The following is a 20,975-nucleotide window of genomic DNA, read 5'->3' on the forward strand; positions in this document are numbered from 1 at the left end:
CTCAGAGCCATTTGGGAAACAGGGCAGTTGGAGAGGGTGGGACGGGTGGTGGGGGGTAATTCTACAAAATTGACAAATAATATAACATCCACAGGTTTGCAACAATTTTATCAAATGCATTATCACTTCGAGGACAGAACGTATGGTCCAGACGTCTAACAAGTGTGGTCTAGAACTTAGAAGTGTGTTCAAATTTGCCTCTGGGTTTGCCGGAACCACTACACCGACCATAACCAGTGTTTTCCAACTTTAAAGCATTATACTTTCTCAACCCATGTGTGCCCTTACCCATCCATCCCACTACTAGCCTCTGCCAGCTGTTGCTGCAGCGCCAAACATGTGACATGGAGCAGCAGCAGTGTGATGGGCTGGTGGTGGACCGATCTAGGTAGGTCTAGCACTGAACTGGCACGGCCGGCGCGTCCGCGCTGAGGGCAGCGCAGCGACCGCGCTGAATGCGGAGCCACGCCTGGCATTTTGGGGCCAATATTTTTTGGGCACTGGCACTTATTTTTTTTTTACAAATTAAGCACTGTGTATTATTTGGAGATGTAGTGAACAAATGCACAGGCCAATTTGGTAGTTTTCATGGTCAGACTTTTCTATTGCTAAGCTTTGCATTCAGGGGAGTACATTTTGGTAATGTTCCACCAGCCAGGGCTTCGTAGGCCAGCGTCTAGTGAGGACATTGCCATGAGCACAGGTCGAGAGGCGAAAGAGAGTCTTCGGTACTGTCGAATGGAAAAATGGTTGACCACTGGAGAGGCCCAGGTGGCCAAGATGGCATGTGGATATCTTCCCCATTCCTGGTCACACGATTGCCTGCCACCACTCTGATAGGTGCTCTTTTTTCATTTTTATATGTGTCATGGTTATGAACGGCTTTAATTAGCAAATTTCTATCTTGACACTTCCTTTGAGATGATAGGATATTTATAACGCGCTTAATACCCAGAGGTTTCTAAGCGCGGACGGGGATCGAACCTGTGGTGCTCCGTGTCGTCTTGCTTCAAAGGCGAGCACGTTGCCCCTGAGCTATCCGCTCGAGACTGATCCAGTTTACTTTGGTTTCATCCTTGTGGAACCACTGCACGTGTTTCACTGTATGAACACAGCTTCTTCAGGAGATGACAGAATTCATAGTTGTAGTCTGGTATTATGTGGAGACTGGCATCCTTTTCGGCTTGCGGTTAACGAACACCGGCTTCTCCGTGGCAAACTATTATATACTTTGACTAGGCCTCTTCGATCATTTATTGAAAATAGAAGGCCTCATCAATTCAGTTTCCCAAGTCCATCCCCTCATTTACCTCCCCGCACCTGTACATGCCCTTTTAAAAACAGATGTAATGCTGCTCTTTAAACAGTTTTGATAAAGACATCTGATCAATAAGAAAGACTTTTACAATCCATACTATATTAATTCTTAATTAGCTGCCCATTGTAGTTATACCCATAATTCTGGCATTAACTAAACATCTTGGAGCCGATATATGCTGCATGAACAATAGCGCTGTATGGAGAGGGGGGCGGGGGTCTTCATTTTATTGTTGTCCGACGAGGTTATGCGATAGCGTGTCGACTTTGGTGTTTGATCGTGACCTCATGTTTAGGAGGTCTAATTGTATTCCATTTTAGAATGTAGAGCATCCTATGAGAGAACCGTTGTAGGATTTACTCCCTTATGTGCAGAATGGGAATGCCCAGGGTAGTCTGATAATGGGTCATTCTTCCACTTCCATTTTATGATCATGGTGAGCCTTGTAGGAGAATAGGATCCCATTTCATGGTTGTTTATTATTCATATGAATTCTTGAGTAACTTATACTGTGATCGATTCATTAATTCATAAACATGTATGATTGGATCGTTGTGATAATGTCATGTGAATTTTGTTGTGACGGTGTGTTTTTTGATTCCGAAATAAACATACCAAGAATTTTTTAAAAAAGAAGACTTTTACAACCAATAATATACTTATTAATTACTGTACCCAGCCAGTGCTAACAGAAACGTTGTGTAACAAGGAGACATACAATAAAATAAAAAAATATTCGGAAGTCATTTCCCTTTTTTTGAAGTCTAAATACTTCCATGGTTAAGGTTCTGGGCATTAATAAATTGCAAGACAGAAAGCTGACAGTTAACAATTAGCCATGGTGCCACGTGGAATTCTCCCACCTTGAGTTCATCAAGAGTGACGGAGAAACGCAGAAAAGCAGCATGGGTTTCATGTGGCCTCAAGCAAAAAGGCTACTTTCCCCCCCATTAGCAGGAGGCAGATGTTCTGTTTTTAGGGCCACTTCTGCCTCCCAAGTGCCCACACGCAAAGAAGATGTTTGTAAATGCCACAATATACTACCAACTAACAAAACCCAAGAAAGGGCAGTTACTTGAATCTGGGCACAGACTGTGGCGGGAGCGGCAGAGGGAGATCCTCACGGACACATGCGCCCACCCTGTTTAGGAATTCTTGTACAACAAATGGAAGAAAAAGGTCTTAATAAACCATAGTGTATGGGGGTCTTTGACTCCAAATTGGCACTTCCGGATCTTCACAACGTCTACAGGGGCGGCGTAACAGAAGCACCGATAGTCTACCCATATAAACATCAGTTCTGTAAACCGACGACTATACAGACGTTCAGGCAACACAAGTGACGCTCCTTCACGATAGCTCTTTTACAATTGAAAAGCAGTGCATGTATGTCTAATTTAATGGAATCCATGCCCCTCCCCAAGGCAACATGCTACTACTTGTAGCATTTACATCATGGTGCCCAGAATGCCATTCACAGCATGCAGTCTTTCCAAGGGCAGTCATGCGTACAAGGAAAATTCCGACCAGAGACTAAGAAGATTCCTCATTCACCAATCTGAAAAACAAAGATAAATGTGTTCCGGCACTCACCCTGGTTAATGGAATCGGATGCTTCGGCCTCTGGGTTGGCAGACACTCTGTCAGAATGTGGAGATGGAAGCAACTCTACATCAGAGTCATCGGATCTGGTGGCAAGAAAAAATAAACATTTCATTACCGACTTAAGAAGTCTGCTTGTTTGACAATCAGGTGATTGAGATGTGCTAAGAGGTTAGTTGGTGAACAAGTACTAGTTACTTGCCTGTTAACGAAGGAACTGTCATTAGTAGTGCTCTATGGGAACACATTAGAAAAGGCTAACCGCTCAATGGCAGATCAGAATGCTTTGGAAATCAATACTGAAACAAACATCTTAAATGTTTCTGATCTCTTCAGCTTGGTCATTCAGGTCGGGTCAGCGGCTTGGTCATGGGTCAGATTGGAGAAGTCATGTCCAAAATAAGACCACCACTTGATCCTATTAAGGTAATTGTTGAGCCCAGAGCTAGCTACAGGAAGCAACGGGGTGCTTTACAATCACAGGGGATAAACATGGTGAGGGAAGCAAAGAAACAAGGGAGCCAACAGGGGAGGACGGGTAGTTTGGTAGCAAGGTGTATACAAGCAATCGGTGGAGGACAAAGTGGGGAGCAGATGGCCCAGTCTCAGGTAGGGTGGTGTGAGGGGTCAGAAATGAGAGGCGGACAACTCGGTAAAGGTTTTTTCATAATTACCCATTTTATCAGTGGAGTAACTATGCTGAAAATGTTGGGGGGGTGGACATGACATTGAAGAAAAGGTGCCCGAGCCAAATTAATGGGGACAAAATGGTGTGCCATGAAAGTTGGGGTGGGAAAAACACCCCTGTCCGCCCTAAAATTACGCCCATGCATTTTATCAACTCATAAGAGTGTGATAAATGCCTCGCTATCCCTAAGCTAAAGAGGATTGCCCTACCCATCGAAACAGAACTAAAGGAAAACACTCTAATAAAGGGAATCTGTCCCGCACACTTATACATACAATAAACTCAAAGGTATAATATGGCATTTCAGATTCAACAAAAATAACAGTTCACTCAATATAAACCTGGAAATTATGTATACTTGTAACATGGGACGAATGCCCTTCCTCAGGTACAAAGCATGATCTCCAACCAAAGTTCAAAATAAGAAAAGTTTCTTTTTGTAACCAAGTTATGTTCAGAACGTTCTCCTTGTTCCAAAAGTATCTCACTTGACCCTTGACAATGTTTCCACAAACACAAAGGGCCTCATTACGACCCAGGCGCTAATGGGTTAACGGCGCCGTAAAAAGCTGCGGCGCCGTTAACCTATTAGCGCCTAATTACGAGGTCCCTTTGCGGGACCCAACCTTAACGGCTGGTGTAGACCAGCCGTTAAAGTAGGGACCCGCAAAGGGACCTTGGTGCTAATTACGGTGCCGCAATTTGCAGCACCATACTTCGCGCCTTCCCCATTCCCACTGAGGCCCATGGAGCAAAAATGGGAATGGGGAAGGGCCATGGAGGAAGGGGGAATTGCCGCCCTGCCAACCTTGTAATGGGGTGGTAATTCCCCCTTCCTCCATGGCGGAGTCGGTAACTTACCGGCATGGACCATGGTGCTAATAGCACCATGGTCTTCCGCCAGGGTCATAATGAGGCCCAAAGTCTTTTATCTTCCAACTGATATTCAATATCTCAAAAACAGTTCTTGGAAAACAAACGCCACCATAATTCTTCTCGATTCACAACAAGGTTCCTGTCAGGATGAGTTTTAACACAGTTCATCAAACACAATAGTGGCTTTGCCACTTTCATACCTTCACAATCACAACCACAATGCAGTACTTCAAGGTCTTCTTCCTGGTTCACTAACCTGCCAGGACTACCACTAATAATTCCTTTCCTGGTATACTCCCCCTGCCAGGATAAAAGCTCCGAACACTACTACAAATACTCTGTGGTGAGGCTTGCTTCATACTTTCAGAAAAGTCATCAACTTTCAACAATTTTGAGATTCACAACTTCCTCTGGGAGGACACAATACACATTGGTGCTGTTTGTTCCCATGTTTCATTTGCCACATGCAATGCAGGTTATATTCCCCCTTCTCCTTGAAACCTCTTACAAGGATGGCTTCTCTCCTGCCACTCTTGATCTCTCGATTTCACATCACACAACTGCTTCCAATGCCTCTATACAACATTTGTCTTTCTTTGGCTTAGGCAACGATTGTTGGCGTATTGTGCAATTATTGCCTCTTCTCCCTTCTGGGAACATTGGCTACAATTCTTCTGCAGTATCGTTCTCTCATTACTTGGTCAATGTGGGTTATAAGCTTTCTAAAGGTTTGTCCCCTCTTTACTTTGGCAATGGTGGTTATTGTTCTTCAGTATTGCCCCCGTTCTACTTTGGCCATGCAGGTCTTTATATGGTTTCAATATTGCCCCCTCTTCGTCCTGGCAATAATAGTTGTAACCTTTCTTTTGTGACTTTCCTTTAAAGTGATTGTAACAGCAATAAGACTTCCTTGCATTAGTTAGATATTCAAAATATGGGTTAGCGGTCAGCGTTCGACTACGGAGCGTTCCAGGGTTACCTAAGAAATGCCAACTCGCCGGTCTCTCTACACGTATCCACCCAAACCGTTGCCTTCGCTTCTTCTGGTGCTCTTCAAACACTGAACAGCTTTGATCGTGTTCTTGCAGCCTGCTCCGCTTGGCAAAAGAGCATGCCTTGCTCTTCCTGTACTCGGTGCTTGCCAGCCACCAGGACCAGGCACAAAATAAGGAGAGCTCCTCTCTCCAAAGGGACAGCCTATCAAAACACTGCTTCCCACTGCACAAACTCTACACTTCAGGTTAAAGATCCTCTCAGGACCGACATCCGCTTCAACAGCAGTGGCTCCAGCGCCTTCATTTTCCCTGCTTCAGCTGCTACAACTGCGGCTTAACTCCTACTACTAACTCCACCTTCTTGTTCCAATAGCCTGCACCTGAGGGGGCCTTAAATACCTGAAAGTCCCACTCAGGTGTGGATCATTTAACTGTATACTGTAGTTCCGTGCCTCTGAGCTCCTCTTCCTCGTCCCAGTACTTAGGGTATCGTGGGACTTTAAGTCCCCAGTGTTCTGATTACTTTTTAATATTACAGGCCCCAATCTTACAGTAGGCCATTCAAACTGTAGGGTCTCTAGGAAAGTTATTTATAGGGTTCTCTCCAATTCTCCTGACCAGAGTACCCTCTCATGTGATCCTCCTGCATTAAACACCCCCAGGGTCAGGATCAGGAAGTGCCTGCTTTTCCCTGGCCACATAGAAGGGTCCCAGGTCAGGTTAATCACCTCCAATTCATCACATTGGGGAGTGGAGGGTGTGTGGACCCAGGTCTTAGGGGGGAGCCATTCATTGAAGAGAAGGGTCTTGAACTCTTTGGCAACTGTTGAAGCGAGGGGGCAAGTCTGATGTTGACGCGGAGGTGGTTCCAGAATCTTGGAGCATAGACATAGAAGACCTGTCTTCTGGTTCTTTCCTTCCTGCACATGTCCTTACTGCTGGTGAATCGTTGACTTCCAGAAATGCTGAGTTTCTCACTGGGGTAGAGCGTGGGGACTTCAGTGCGACCTAGACACAAGAGCATTGAAACTCTACTCATAGGGATTGCTACGGTTACTGGGTACATAATCGAACTAGTTATTCTCTTCCAGACATTGTTCATATATTGAACTTTAAATGGACGTTGATGCAGGATATAAAAGGGAAAACTAGCGTTCATGCATTTCCTTGGGCAAGGAAACCCTGCAAAATCACCTCACCAAATGTAGAATCCAGAATTGACTGGAAGGCAAAAATGCTTACACCAAGTGGGGAGAGACAGTCCGTTTTAGCCCTAGAGAACACAAGACACAGGCCTTGCCAGAAGCAACAGGAGTTGGGATACCTTCTGGTCTAGGCTTTCCTGGCACCACATTAAAAGAAGCATACTAGCCGAAAATTCAGATGGCTCGGTGACCGCCACAAGTAGCATACAAAGGTCGGGCATATCTGGACTATGCAGACGAGACAAACCATTTCAAATGCTTTTGTATATCCGGCTCATACATTTCATTACACTATGAATTGCATGAACAAACAAACCCAATGGGTTTATTTCGAGCGAATGCCAATAAAACACAACAGTACAATAAAAAAGCACAAACACCCCCCCACATTAAATATTGTAATTGATCCAACAACATATCATGAAAAGAAAGCGATGTAAATATAGCAGAAATATATCTTACGCAAAAAACAATTGCAGTACATTGCCTAGGTCGACGAGTGCAAGTTTGCCTGAAGTAAGAACAGTAATGCTGGGCGGCATTGTCTAAGATGAAACATTTATACAACAGGGATCTACAAATGCTTCCTCTGCAGTTTATATTTTGGACAAAATAACAGAAAATGAATCAGCCTCTCTTTGTCCCCGGGGGTAAAAAGAGAAGAAGCTCCCATCAAGCAAGTTCCCTCGCCGCCTTGAAGTCACCATGTTCAAACAAAAACCATTGAATCCGAGTCTGGACATACAAAATCGACGATTGATATAAAGGGGCCAGGTAATATGAGGCTGCAGAACATCACTTGATTTAATTCTATCAGTAGTTCTACCTCCTTTCTTCCTAACTCATGGGATGACAGCATGGCCAGTTTCTTGGGGCGTTTACAATCATGATAATTACAAGATTACTCAATAGCTCAAGCTTAAAAGGAGGTACTAGGGAGTACCCCTCTACTTCTTTATTCATAAGGAAACACATCAGGATGTTTAAGACCGCAAATGAACTCCAAATGCCAGCATTTATTTAAAATTAGACTAACATTGGGATTTGATTAACAGCACAAAAAAGGGTCACATAAAACAAACCCATTCGATATTGAAGTCCAAGCTGCTGGTGATGTGCAGGTTTAGGATTGTAGCTGTTTCTAAGTCAGCTCCTTTTACAGAAAATGTTTAACGGTTTCAGATCTTCGACATTATTAACACCCCAGAGCTCAGCCCCATAGAGAGCCACATGTAACTTTAGCTTCATAGATCTGAATCATACATGCCATGGGTTGGGCCTTAAAGGTTTCTTGCAAACTTAAACGATCCCAGTAAGGGCTTTACATAGTTGGTCTGAGATTATGACTTGGACTGGAAAAAGAAGCAGTAAATCTCAAGCCCAATAAATCTACTTCAGAGACCACTTTGATTTGGGCACAGCCAGTTAAAACCCAAGAGGGCAACATTTGCTTTCTAGGAAAATATTGTGGCTGATTTACAGACATTCATTTTTAGCCACAAGTTAAACATACATTTAGGTGTAAGAATCAATCACGGTCTGTAGGAATTGAGAATTGAGAGTCAAGAGAACATGTCATCAGCAGAAGATAAAATTGGTACTTTAAATTCCCCTCCCAATACTGTTACATCTACCAACATGTCACACAAATCTGCACAACGAATTTGTGAAAGATTAAAAGTAAAGGGACAAGAACACACGGTTGACGCACTCCAATAGTAATTGCAAAAGGGTGAGCTGTTGGTCATGGAGGGCTGTCCCCAAAAGCAGCATTACCCTCATGCATCCATGGAAGAATACTTAAAATAGCAGAAGGTAAACCTAAACCTCTAAGTGCAGGCCGCAGCTAGGAGCAATCCAATGTGTCAAACACAATTCCCCTAAAGGTTGCATGCACTGACTCAATGTACAAAGATCTTAAAATCAACAAAGATTAAGTTCAGAAGTTCAGTGAGAACGCCTTTGTTAAAGTTAAAGTGAACTGAAGCCCAGATTGTGGATTATCGGTAGTCCAATCAATAGGCCTAGCCAATAAAACTTTAAATACTTTTGAATGAAAAATCTAAAAGATGTAGGGTGCTAACTCGCAGATAAAGAGCGATCACCCTTTAAAAATATGGAAAATATGTGGGCACTTCAACGTATGGGGAAAAAAACACCAGTCTTGATTTAATTACAGAGTAAGGGACCCCATAACTCAATGTGCTTTTTGTAAAAGGCAGGCTGGGTTCTATCTGTTCCCTGACATTTGTTTCTTTATGGTAGAACGTCAAGCTAAACAAAAATAGTCTGTACATGGGTCGATGGTAATAGCAGCCAAACTATAATTACACTCCTCTTTAGTGGAACACTGGTTATATAGCATTTGGTGAATGGTCATACAATGTAGAAAATAAATGCGAGACCCAGCCATTTGCAGGAACGTTGTTGTCACAGGCCAAATTTATTTTTCTTATCTAGGGCAACACAATCAGTTCCTAGAATCACTGAATGTCTTTATAGGAAATTACCATAACCAATTCATCCAATGCTTTCCCCAGATGTTTCCATCTATGTGTGGCCATTCACTTTCTATAGTGCTCATTTTTCTGTATAATTAATCATGTACAAGGGCTAGTACATTTCATGGTGTGTAAAGGGTCTTTCTGGGCCACCTTTAAGGGAGCATCTAAGGGAAACCAGCCATAACATCAATGCTAAAATGCCGACTCCCATTACTGCGCCCAAGTGGAGCAGGAGTTGCAGTAACGGAGTCGGGGTTGCAGGGGTGTCCCGCGCTTACCATTACAGTAAGCACAGGAAAGGAAAGAAACAAAAATGTAAAAAGGCCCCAGCAGCGTCAGCACCGCCCCAAGTAAGTGGTAGGAACAGACGCCGCAGGGGTACAGGACAGTACAGGTAAGTGGGTGGGTGTTGGAGTGTTGCGGTGCATCTGGGCAAAAGTGAGCTGATCACTGCGCCGTGCCGTAATCGGCATCGACATTTCCGTCGCGCAGTTACAGGTGCCGCAGTGATCACATTGCTTCCATCTAACCAGATAAACGTTTTCCTAGACACAGAGGGGTTTACATGATTTGCTCAACACAGCCAATTTTGTTGAATGCATCCAACTTACTCAAACTCGATGGGCCCGTTTCACTTTCAAGGCAGGTCCCAATAAGATAATTGGAAGATGTAAAAATGATTCTTAAAATCCCACTACTCAAACAGTATCCCACTTTATATGCAGATGACAATTGGAGAGCACACCCCCATGAACATCTGGTAAAAGTGTAGGCTTACAATTTGGCAAAAAGACGCTTCAGTAGCAACATTAAAGTAAAGTGGTCACTATCAAGTATAGGATTAACCTTTAAATCAGAAAGCCATTTCCAATAAATCGGAGAAAACGAAGAACAGAAAATGTTGATGAATCACAGGCACAAATAAAAGTCTGGTTCCCAGTGATATGGGCAAGTACTCCATCAACAGAATGATTTAGTAAGTGTTTAATGGGACCCCTAGCTTACTTCCTCAGCATCAATGAAATCTGGCAAATTAAAATGCCCAAGTTTACTGTTAAATCGCTGCATTAAATAATGATTGGAGGAGAGCTTCCATTAATATTTAGAATGGCGAGTATTTTATTATTTAGCCAAACGTCCTCTATTGCCTGAATAGAGTACTAATAGTTAATAATCCATATATTACAGTTCGCATTTAGAGTTAATTTGACAGTCAAAATGTTTTTTTTTTTAAAACAACAAGCTCAACATTTCATTTACAAGCCTTCAGGCAATCCTTTACACGTTTTTCAGTTACGGTCTTCCCCCCACACCCCATTTAACTCATGCTTGCACCTCAATTCCTTGGATTACCTTTCTGTGAGGCTAGTCCCCTTCGTCGTTCTCGGACATGTCATATTCACTAGAATCAATCTGTGTGGATCCCGACAATGTGGCTACCATTTGTCTCCAAGCTATCAGAGAGCCCACTTCCCCATCCTCCCCTCTGTTTGCTGCCTCGTGCCATACCACTGTCTCTGCATCTTCCCATTTCAGAAGGTCATTCCACCATGCCTCTAGCCTGGGTCTGTGGGTTGCTTTCCAGCCCATGGCTAGTCTTCGCTTTTCCAGGATGTAAGCCAGGTCCCTGAGTTTGCAGACATGTTGCAGGCTACGTGGTCTGGTGAACCCCCCTAACATGCACGCCCACACTGATTCCACATCTAGCTTAATTCCCTTATCAGACAGGCGCAACCTGACTTCCTCCCAAAACTTTCCAACCTCCAGGAACACCCAGAACATATGGAACATCCCGGCTTCTACCTCCCCGCACTTAAGGCATTTTTGTGCTTCCGTACCCCCGAATCTAGCGATCCTTTGGGGGGGGGTCATGTAGGCTCTGTGGGTGACGTATAATTGGAGCTGCTGCAGCCTCGCATTCCTAGACACCTTTTTACGATATCTTTGGACCCTTTCACACTGCCCATCCCACATTGGTATCCTAGCTTCCTCCTCCCAGTCCCGCCTCAGTTGGAGCAGCTCCGTTCCCACTCCAGACATCACCAGTTCGTAGATCCAGGATACCCCGTGCCCTCCCTCCGAGATGTCGTACATTGTTTCTATGGCGATGTCCGGTTGTTCTGCTAGCGCTATTTCGTACCACCTCTCTTTCACCAGTTTGATTATTCCAGTGTATGTGATGTATTGCCCAGCGTGTACTCCCGTTTCATCAACCAGCGTTTGGAAATCTAGTGCCTTCCCCTCCTGCCATAGGTCTCCAAGGGTCACTAGGCCCACCGTCTCCCAGTGTTTACGGATCCTCAGTTGTTCGCCTGCGGGGATTATGGGACCAGGTTTCCCACGGCCCGGCACGCCCTGCGCCATGTCTTCCAGCCCAGTTCCAGCAATCTCGATCGCCCGTGCAACTCAAGTTTGGGCAGCCATATCAATTCTTTTAAGAAGTAGGGGTCGCATTCCCTCCTCAACAATCTTGATTCTGCTGTCTCATCTTCCGACAGCCACCTTACGACGTGTTGTAGCTGCCCTGCCAAGTGGTATATTTCAAAGTTCAGCAGGTTTATTTTTCCCCCCGTCATACGTGCTGTTTAGTTTCCATAGGGCTACTCTGTTTCTAGAGTTGTGCCACAGGAAGCCTCTACACAAACTCTGGAGTTTAGTAAAGAAACATCTGGGCAACACACAGGGGATTTTTGTAAAGAAGTGCAGCTGTCTGGGCAGGACAACCATCTTGAGCAAGGCTGCCCTTCCTACCATGGCCAGGGGGAGCTTCGCCCAGAACCCCATGCGGTTCTTGATGCCCTCCACCAGCCTCTCTGTGTTATATTTATGCTCATCTAGGGCCTTATGATATATATTAATTCCAAGATATTTAAATGTGCTGGTCTGCCAGACTATTTCCAGAACAGGCAGGTTCTCCTGTGGGACTCCTCTGTACCTCCCTAGGGGAAACATGCATGATTTGTCGGGCATTGCGGTGAATCCCAAAAATGTTGCATAGCACTCCATCACCTCTAGGATATAGTGCAAAGTTTCCTCTGGGTACCGCAGATATAGCAACATGTCATCCGCATACGATATCAGGTGTGGTCCCCCCTTAGTGTGGACCCCCATTTCTTCGTACTGCTGTCTCAAGCAGATCGCTAGTGGTTCCAGTGCCAGAATATATAGCATTGGGGACCAAGGGCAGCCCTGTCTCAATCCTCTACTGAGTTGCCATTTTTCCGAGATCATCGCTCTCGTTTTGACCCTGGCTGTTGGGGAACTATACACCATCTTTACCCATTGCATATACCCTGGTCCCATCCCGTATTCCTTCAAGGCCGCCATCATCCATGGCCATCTCACAGAGTCAAAAGCTTTTACTGCATCTAATGAGACTACTGCTATTTCGCTTGGGTCATCCTCTGCCTGTTCAATGATATGGTGGAGCCTCCTGTGGTTATCGGATATGCTTCTGCCTGGAACATATCCAGTTTGGTTGGGTGTAGGAGTTTATTTATGACCTTCTTTAGCCTATTCGCCAGCACCGCTGTAAGGATTTTGCTATCCTGATTAAGCTTGGATAGGGGTCTGTACGACACACACTGTGTGCTTGGCTTGCCAGGTTTTAGGAGCGGAATAATCACTGCTTCCCTAAGGGATTCCGGCAGTATCCCTTACTCAAAGGCCTCGTTGAGCATTGCCAACAGCGGGGGAGCACTTCTTGCCTATATGTTCTATAAAATTTGCTGGGGAGCCTGTCTGTCCCCGGGGCTTTGCACGTGGGTAATTGGGTTACCACTGCCTCTAGTTCTTCTATGGTGATTGGGGTATCTAGGTCCTCCCTGTCTTCCTCATTCAATTTGGGTAGACCTATGTCTTCTAGCGTCTCTTGGGACTCCTGCTCTGTCATCTCGCCTGCATCTTCAGGCATTTATAGAATCTGAGGAATCCCTTGTTCACGCTCTCCTGGGTGTTCCGGACCTGGCCTGCCTCCCCCACTATGTCTCTAATTGCTAGTCTTGGTGTCTCACTCTTGTATAGCCATGCTAGGAGCCTCCCGGGTCTGTCCCCCCCCTGCGTGTTGCCTTTCAATGTATTTTTTGTAGTTCAAGTTACATAACCTCTCCCAGAGCCCCTCGCAAGTCTGTTGTAATTGGCTCACCTATTTTGCCTTTTTTTGTAAGGTGCCCCCTTTTCTCGTAATTGATTCTATTTTCTCTTCTGTCTCTTGTAGCTCGTGCTCTATGCCCGCCTGGAGCTGTCTAGATTTAGATATGGCCATGCCTCTCACCACCACTTTAAAGGCTTCCCATAAAGTTCCCTCTGACTCTACGCTTCCCATGTTATTTTCAAAATACCCGATTATCTCCTCCCTTAGGTCCTCTCGAAATGCTGTATCCTTCATTGTCTCTGTTCTAAGCCTCCAAGTTGGAATTCTGGCTCTGGGAGGCTAGTGTCTCCACGCCAGGACCAGGGGGGAGTGGTCCGATAGTATTCTTGCCTTGTATTCAGAGCCCATCATTTCCCAGACCAGTCCCGGCGTGGCAAACATGTAGTCCAGTCTCATGTACAGGTTGTATGGGGCGGCGTAGTGCGAGTAGTGCCTGTCGGTAGGATGTTGCTGCCTCCATATGTCCACCAGCCAGAAATCTCTCAGCAGGGCTAGTAGTGTCCTCGCTGCCGCGGTGGGCCTAGTTACTTTTTTATGTGACCTATCCATTCTGGGGTTTAGCGTGCAATTGAAGTCCCCCCCCCCATATATGACCGCGCCTCCTATGTGGGGCTGATTGTGCTGTATAATGTTTTAAAATAGGCCACTGTATCTTGGTTGGGGGCATATGTGTTTATAATGCACAGTTCTCCGTTTTCTACCAGCCCCCGGATTGCTACCATCCTCCCATCTAATTCCACCATGGCCTGTAACATCTGGAAGGGTACGTGTGGCGCCACCCAGATAATCGCCCCTCTGGCATACGCCGAGTACGTTGCTCCTATGGTGGTGCCTTTCCACTTTCTCTTTACCACTTCTTGTTTCTCTTTAGTGAGGTGGGTTTCTTGCAATAGGGCTATATCTACTTTCTGCCTTCTCATGTACATCATTACCTTGTTTCTCTTCAGGTAGCTGTTGAGGACTCTAACGTTCCAAGTTATTATTTTAAGGTCTCCCATTGGCATTTATGACTTGTCCTTCCCCCTCCTTCCTTATCCTACCCTTAGAGTTTGTTTGACGTGGGTGTAAGCCCGTTCCCCCTCCAATATAAACAAACCTCCCAACTAGCCCCCCACTCCCCCAAACTCCCCAACTAAAAACAATGCACTCCTCCCAACTCCCTTCCCTCCCCCCTCCCTTCCCGTTCCCAACTGTAGCCCAGCTCCATCCCTGGATCTCATGCCTTCCCGCATTTGGTTCCTATTCGGCATGCCGGTACTAGGGACCCAGCAGGGGGTTACCACTCTGATGGCGACCCAACTATCCTATCTATACGGGTGTAAGAAGGAATCCGACGTGTCTCCTGCTATTGTGCAACATCGCCTTATGCTCATGCATTGCGGCTTATGTGGCATGCGGCTTTACCCTTCCATGACTGTATTACCCTATCTTATATTCAAGTCCCAAAGTCATAGTTTACAGCACCTCAGCTCCGGTATCGCGCCTCACTCCTCTGTGCTGTCTAATTTCCGGCCCTCTGCTCCTGATGGACAGTTCTGGGCATCCAACCACTCCGTTGCATCCTCTGGAGTCTCGAGAAAAGGGCCTTGTTGTTATGGAACACCTTCAGCCTGGCCGGGTACATCAACATATATTTGAAGCCTGCCTCACGCAGTCTCTTCTTCACTACCCCATAGTTCAGTCGCCGTCTTTGTACCAGAAGTGTATAATATGGGTACGCCGTGATGGCCGCAGAGCCTCTCTGTATTATACCTCCTTTCCGGAAGTGTTCAAGTATTTTCTCTCTGTCTCTGTAGTTCAGAATTTTTGCAATTATCTGTCTTTGAGGTGCCCCTGGGGGAGGTCTTCTTGAAAGGGCTGTGTGTGCTCTCTCCACTGTGAGCCCCTGGGTGAGTGACCGCTCTCCTATCTCCTGAAGAAGCATGGTCTCAACGTAGTCTGTTGGGTTGGGGCATTCGGCTCCTTCCGGGATGCCCACTATGCGTATATTGCTCCTCTGGGTGCCTCCTTCGGCTTCATCCACCCTGTTTTCTAGGTTGCTCACTTGCTGTTTCAGTACGTGGATCTCCGAGGCATGGGTTGTGCGTGCTACCGTATTTGTGGACGTTTCTTCCTCCAGTTCATCTGTACGCTCCACTATTTTCCATACGTCTTGTCTAAGTAGGTTAACGTCCTCCTGTACAGCGCCCACTTTGAGTTCCAGCGCTGCCTTGAGTTCGGCTGTGGCTGCCTCCAGTTTGGTCTCCCACGTCGCCTTCAGGTCCGCAATCACGTCTAGGATCTGTTGGTCATTGCACATGGGGGTTCTTTTCTTTGTTTCTGGCCCCCTCCGCTGGTGGAGGGGTCTTCGTGTATTCCTCCATCGTAGGTTGCTTCCCTTTAGTTTTGGGGAGTTTGGATGCCATTGTGTTACTTTAGTATGTTCCAGTGCTGAGTAGCTCTCCCTTCTTTCCTGGGGCTGGCTTGTGAGGATACCTATCGCATTGACCGAAGCCCCCTTAATGCTCTGCCTGCGGCAGGAGTGGTCTTGGCCGGTCCTTGCGCCTGCGGTTGTCACCACATCCCCTCCGCTCCCGGGGCCTCGGCCGGGTTTTTAATTTTTTTTTATTAGCCTTCTGTGATGTGTGCTCATAAATGTCTTTGTGCCATCCACCTCTCTCTACCAGGTGTCATCATAGTGTGCTTATTTTGCCATTGTTGCCAGTCTGCCTATGCCGTGCATCCGGGCCTTTTTGTCTCGGGGGAGGGGGTCCTCATTATTCCACTGCGGCCTATGAGGTGGGCCAATCCGCTGTTGCCTTCTGTGGTGCTCGCAATGCCACCTGGCCGCCTCCTGACACACCACCATGATCACACTGCTGGTTTCAACGTTGTTGCTGCGGCGAGCCGCTGCCCAAGTCAGCAGTATTTAGGAAGAGGTTCCAGCATGTATCAGCGTGTCCCATGTGGCGCTGTACACATGTGTACTATCCCATACGCCCCGGGATCTTGTTCTTTTGGGCCTGATGTTCTAGTTCCATATATGGGCGGCGCTACACCCCACCTTCCTTGTTGGGCTTGCTCCACGGCCAGTCCTGTGGTGTCCCTGTGGCTTTAGCTATGTTGTGGCCCTTTGCTACAGTTTACTTTCCTGCTCCGTTCCTGACGTATGTTGCCTCCTCACTGTTCCATCTCATCTTGTTAACCATTGTGGGCCATATATTCCCCAGGATCCGGTGTTAGTAGATAAAATACTCAGACTCGCAGCATAGGGCTGTATAATGTGTGGTGCCCCTGCTCCGTCCGCTTATTCGTCGGGCCACTTCACTGCTGCGGTAGTAAGGGAGCTTATTTGGTGTCCTCCCCCCCCCAGTGTGTGGACTGGCACACCCTCCTGAGCCGTTTTCCCAGTTCCCCTTATGCCGGGGTTCTCCTCCATCCACGCATCCCTTAATGCGGCGAGCTCGCTTGTGTTGGGCCGCCAGTCGCTTCCACTGCAATTAGGGCCCCCCTCAGGCTCCAGCAGCCGCGTCAATTTCGGCTTTCCAGAGGCCCGGTCCGAGCCTTTATTGTGTTGCCACTGTTGCGCACTGATTAATTTGTACAGGGTTTTACAGTCCCTCTACTCTGAGCTCCGCTCCGAGTTTTTGCTACTGTATTAGTTTGTATTGGCCGTTTTTTAATGTCTGCGATCGCCACGGGCAGCGTTCACCTGCTGGCAGCCAGGAGTGCTCCAATCTGCTCTCCCGGCCCGATGAGGCTTCCAGACCCGTACTGCCGCTCCCTTTGTCGTTCAACCCCTGGCCTACGGTGCCAGGGTGTGTTACGCTCACCTGGTATCCACAGGGACACCACCCAGCCGGGTTAGTCGCTGGTATGCTTCTCAGTTTTGCCCAGGTGTGGTCTGCGGGGAAGGTTCTGCCTGAAAATACAGGAGGACTGTGTTCAAGACTGGCCGACTGGGGTAAGTATCCTCCCTCCACCCCCGTATGATTTCAGCCCCTCAGGGGCCATCTCCTCACCTTGTGGTAGAGTTAGGCGTGCTCTCTGTCCTGCCTTCTTTGCAGGGGCGCGTTGTCTTTCGTGGGCGTGTGCGGTCCAGTTACTTCACTGATGCCAGCCCGTTTGATATCGTTCAGGTAGGTCTTATTGCTGTTCTTTAATATTTGTTGCTATCCTGCATGCCTCTCTTTGTTTAATAATGTCTCTTTTTCTCCCTTAGGTATGCAGAGCTTCAGCACGGCGAACTGGCTTGGTTGAGCCCCACTGGTAAATGATGGTGCTTTAAGAGCACTATGATTCGGTAAGTAAGCGCTATGCGCAGTGCTGTGATGGCTTGCCTTTGCTAACTTGTTTTGTCTTCTTTCCTTGCAGGTTGTGGTGTTCTTCTGCGCGTGTGGATCTATCAGAGTGGTGCCAGCCGAGAGGCGACCAGCCAGGTAAGCCTTTTGAGCAGTTCGTAATTTGCAATGTCTCTTCTGCTTTCTTAATGTTGCCTCTATCTTCCTCTTGCAGGTAAGATGCTGCTGCTAATGATGTTCCTTTTGTCTCCATGCAGGTTCTGCTTCTCCGAGGTTCGGGGTATAGCTAGATACGGTGAGCGTCACGTTGCAAGCTGCAAAGTAACACAAAGCGTGTTGTCTTGCTCGGGTGTGGTTTAAATAGCCCCAACAAAATAGTCCAGGTAAAGTAGTCACTAGACTACCACACCCAAAACACTAGGCTGCATAGCTTTGTTCCGATGTACCAAGCTATGCGGATGCCTCCATGTTGGCTGACAACACAATAAAGTAGTTCCCAAGCACATTGTTTTTCAAAACCCAAGAGGGTTTTGGAAGAGGATGCCAGGCTCTATAGGCACGAGTCATGACTCCACCTGGCCAATGGGTTTGACAGAGGGGATTTTGGGCGAGGGTCGTGACAGTGTGTTGCTGCGGATCACCTGGTCTGATGGTGTCCTTAGCACGCTTCCTCAGCCGTTCCTCTCCACGGCCGAGAAAGTGGCTTTCAGTGCTATAGTTTGCCTACCATCGCACGCCAGTGCGGGCTTGAATCGCTGGTGGCAACTTTGTGTCACAGGTTTCGTTCATTACACAAGCCCTCCGGAGGAATCCTCTGTTCTCTGCTGATCACCATCTTGGTATTTCAGCGAGGGGACACTGCCCGTCTTTTCCTCATCCAGATTCCAACTTCTACACCGCGATTCTCTGCGTTGATCTGCACGATTTGTTCTCTGCATATTCATGCATCCGCACATGCAATTTTCATGAAAGATGGCTCTGTATGAGCATATCTTATGGCAGGATCATTCAGGATGGGCAGGAGCCCCGCAGGAACGCTTCCTATCGCATGGCTCTGTAGCCACGCCACTCGACAGTCAAACTGTCACCAGTTTTAGACACATTCAATACCAGAACACATTGATAGAAGTCTTATGGTTGCCAACTTCCTTCCCTCACCCCTTGCACTTGATTCTGTGGTACTCGGGCTGGCATAGCCATCTTTGTCCTGATTAGATACTGCTGCATGATTTCTAAAGTGCCAGAGTGTCAGGGTTATCCGATGTATGGGTTATTCCTGCAACATTATAGGACAGAATACCTACACACATGAAATTGCTACAGTCCTCCAACAGAGGAGCACAACCAGCCACCCCTATAGTGAAAGCCTTTAGACCGATCTCCAGGGGCTCGTGCATCAGTCAGTCGACCTCTTTTAGATCCGAAATAGGAACAAATCTATTGGACGTTGTCATCATGTGTTGCAGGTTTGCTTGCTGCTCCATTTCAGCAAAGGAGTTTCCCATGGTGGCATTTGGCTGCATGCAAGTTAAAATTAAAATAACAGGCGCACGTGAGATTGTATTCTCCTTGGAGCCAATCGTGTCATAAGGGGATCATTAGGAATAGCTGGATTAGCAAAGGTAATTAGAGAGCAATATCCCTGCAGGAGATTAGTCTTCGAACCAATAGGTTGTATCCACCTGGCTGTGCTTAACTTGGCAGGATCTATCGGTGCAGCTCCAAGATTACCATTGCGCCGATGGGGACATTTATCGAGTGAGGAAGTGACTCCACCTATTCATTAAGAAAAACTTGCGTTAAAACCACAGCCGGGGGCTCAGCTGCAGGGGTCCAGACAGCACTCCAGATAAGATTTTGAAGTTGGAGTATTTTACTCCCTATAAATCCAATTCACAACGAGTGTATTTTATAAGTGGGTAAAAATATGCTTTAACTGGAAAACAGAAATGTTTTTGAAATAATTACTTTGCACCTAGTATTTCATGCACATTAAAAAGATACACGTTTACTTCTTCCAATTAGACAGTAATAATAGTAGATTATTCCTGTGTTACTACTTAGATGACGACTTGAAGCCATGTGGGTGAAAGCAGGGGCACAAGGTCCTACTTGTCTGTTTCCTATTTTTTGTTGGGAGTATCTTTACTCTTCATTTTTAGGGAGTATTTGCCTATTTTTATGGAATAAAAGTGGCCGATACACCCCTTAGCTGAAGGGCTGTGTACGGAAAGAAAAAATAATGACTCGAAGGGTGGGGGATCACATTTTACAGGGCGCCCAGATTCAATAGGTGACTTGGAAGGGGAAAAATGAGTAGATTGTAGTTAAGGGGCAGCACAATTGTATCACTTTTTACCCAACACAGAATCTGGGGCCTCAGGATTCATTTTCACAGGAGCCTTGTTGATTAGGTGTTCAGTGCACATAGACTGATACACACTGGGTGGGCACATTTGACCACAAATATGCAGTATCTTGGAGATGCTACTTGGAGAGTTCTCAGTATCTGAAAGCATCACCAGAAGTGGAACTATCAAATTGACGGGCGTGGCCGTAGTTACGTCAAATGAAGGGCCATCCCACGGGTCTTTAGACAGAGGTTTGTCAGAGGGCCCCGAATATTTGTGCAGACATCATATTTTGTTTTAAACCCCTGTATTTGTTAAACACTTCTGGCCGGGAAGTTAGAATGGCCTGCACACTGGACTCTTCACCATTGGGGGTGTGGCTGCGGAGGAAGGCTTATTGAACTAATGAAGCTTTGCAGAGTGATTAAGCTTGTCCACTTTACCAGATGTATCCCGAGTGTACTGAACACAATCGCTGGATACAGCCAACGCACCTGAGCCTTCATGGCCATTTGCACCATTATCTGCAGAAGTATCTCGATTTCCCTTTGGTGGAGTTCTTACCAGCCTCATTAGGTGGCATCCCCTTTAGGTTTCTTCAATCCAAAGGGGAAGAACCCCAGAAGTCTGTGTATCCATTAGTTCTGATTGCCCACTGGTGACCGTACTGACCGCAGCATCAGCTGCCAGAGCCCGAAACCAGGTCAGGGACAGTGTTGGAGTGTCGATCATTCTCAACGTCAGCAGTTTTAGCTTCAGCGTCCCCAGCAGTTTCCCTCAGGAATACATACCGTGGCCACCGGGGGAGTTGACTACATTCCTCTGGACTCATGTGTGGGACTTCTGGTTCTGTATATTACAGATCAGTTACTTAAAGCTGAACTCTGGTCAGACTGTGGTTGCGCTCACACCGACACCAATTTCTTGAAGCCTCGCCAGTCATGTTCTCGGTCCTAAAATGATCCGACAAAATCACTGGCAAGCCGTGGAAGTGCGGGAAAGC

At 46.6% G+C, this 20,975-nt stretch overlaps 1 protein-coding gene across 2 annotated transcripts in view; it reads right to left on the reverse strand.

Moving 5' to 3' along the window:
- Positions 1–20,975, reverse strand: part of SH2B3 (SH2B adaptor protein 3) — a 570,764-nt gene that overhangs the window by 66,863 nt on the left and 482,926 nt on the right. For both annotated transcript variants that reach the window (XM_069619528.1, XM_069619527.1), the window contains one exon: positions 2,912–3,006. In XM_069619528.1, coding sequence (XP_069475629.1) covers positions 2,912–3,006 — 95 coding nt within the window. The remainder of the gene's footprint in view (positions 1–2,911; positions 3,007–20,975) is intronic.

The sequence above is a fragment of the Ambystoma mexicanum genome, chromosome 10 (genome assembly GCF_040938575.1).
Source record: "Ambystoma mexicanum isolate Mex_15411 chromosome 10, UKY_AmexF1_1, whole genome shotgun sequence".
NCBI classification, from domain to species: Eukaryota; Metazoa; Chordata; class Amphibia; order Caudata; family Ambystomatidae; genus Ambystoma; species Ambystoma mexicanum.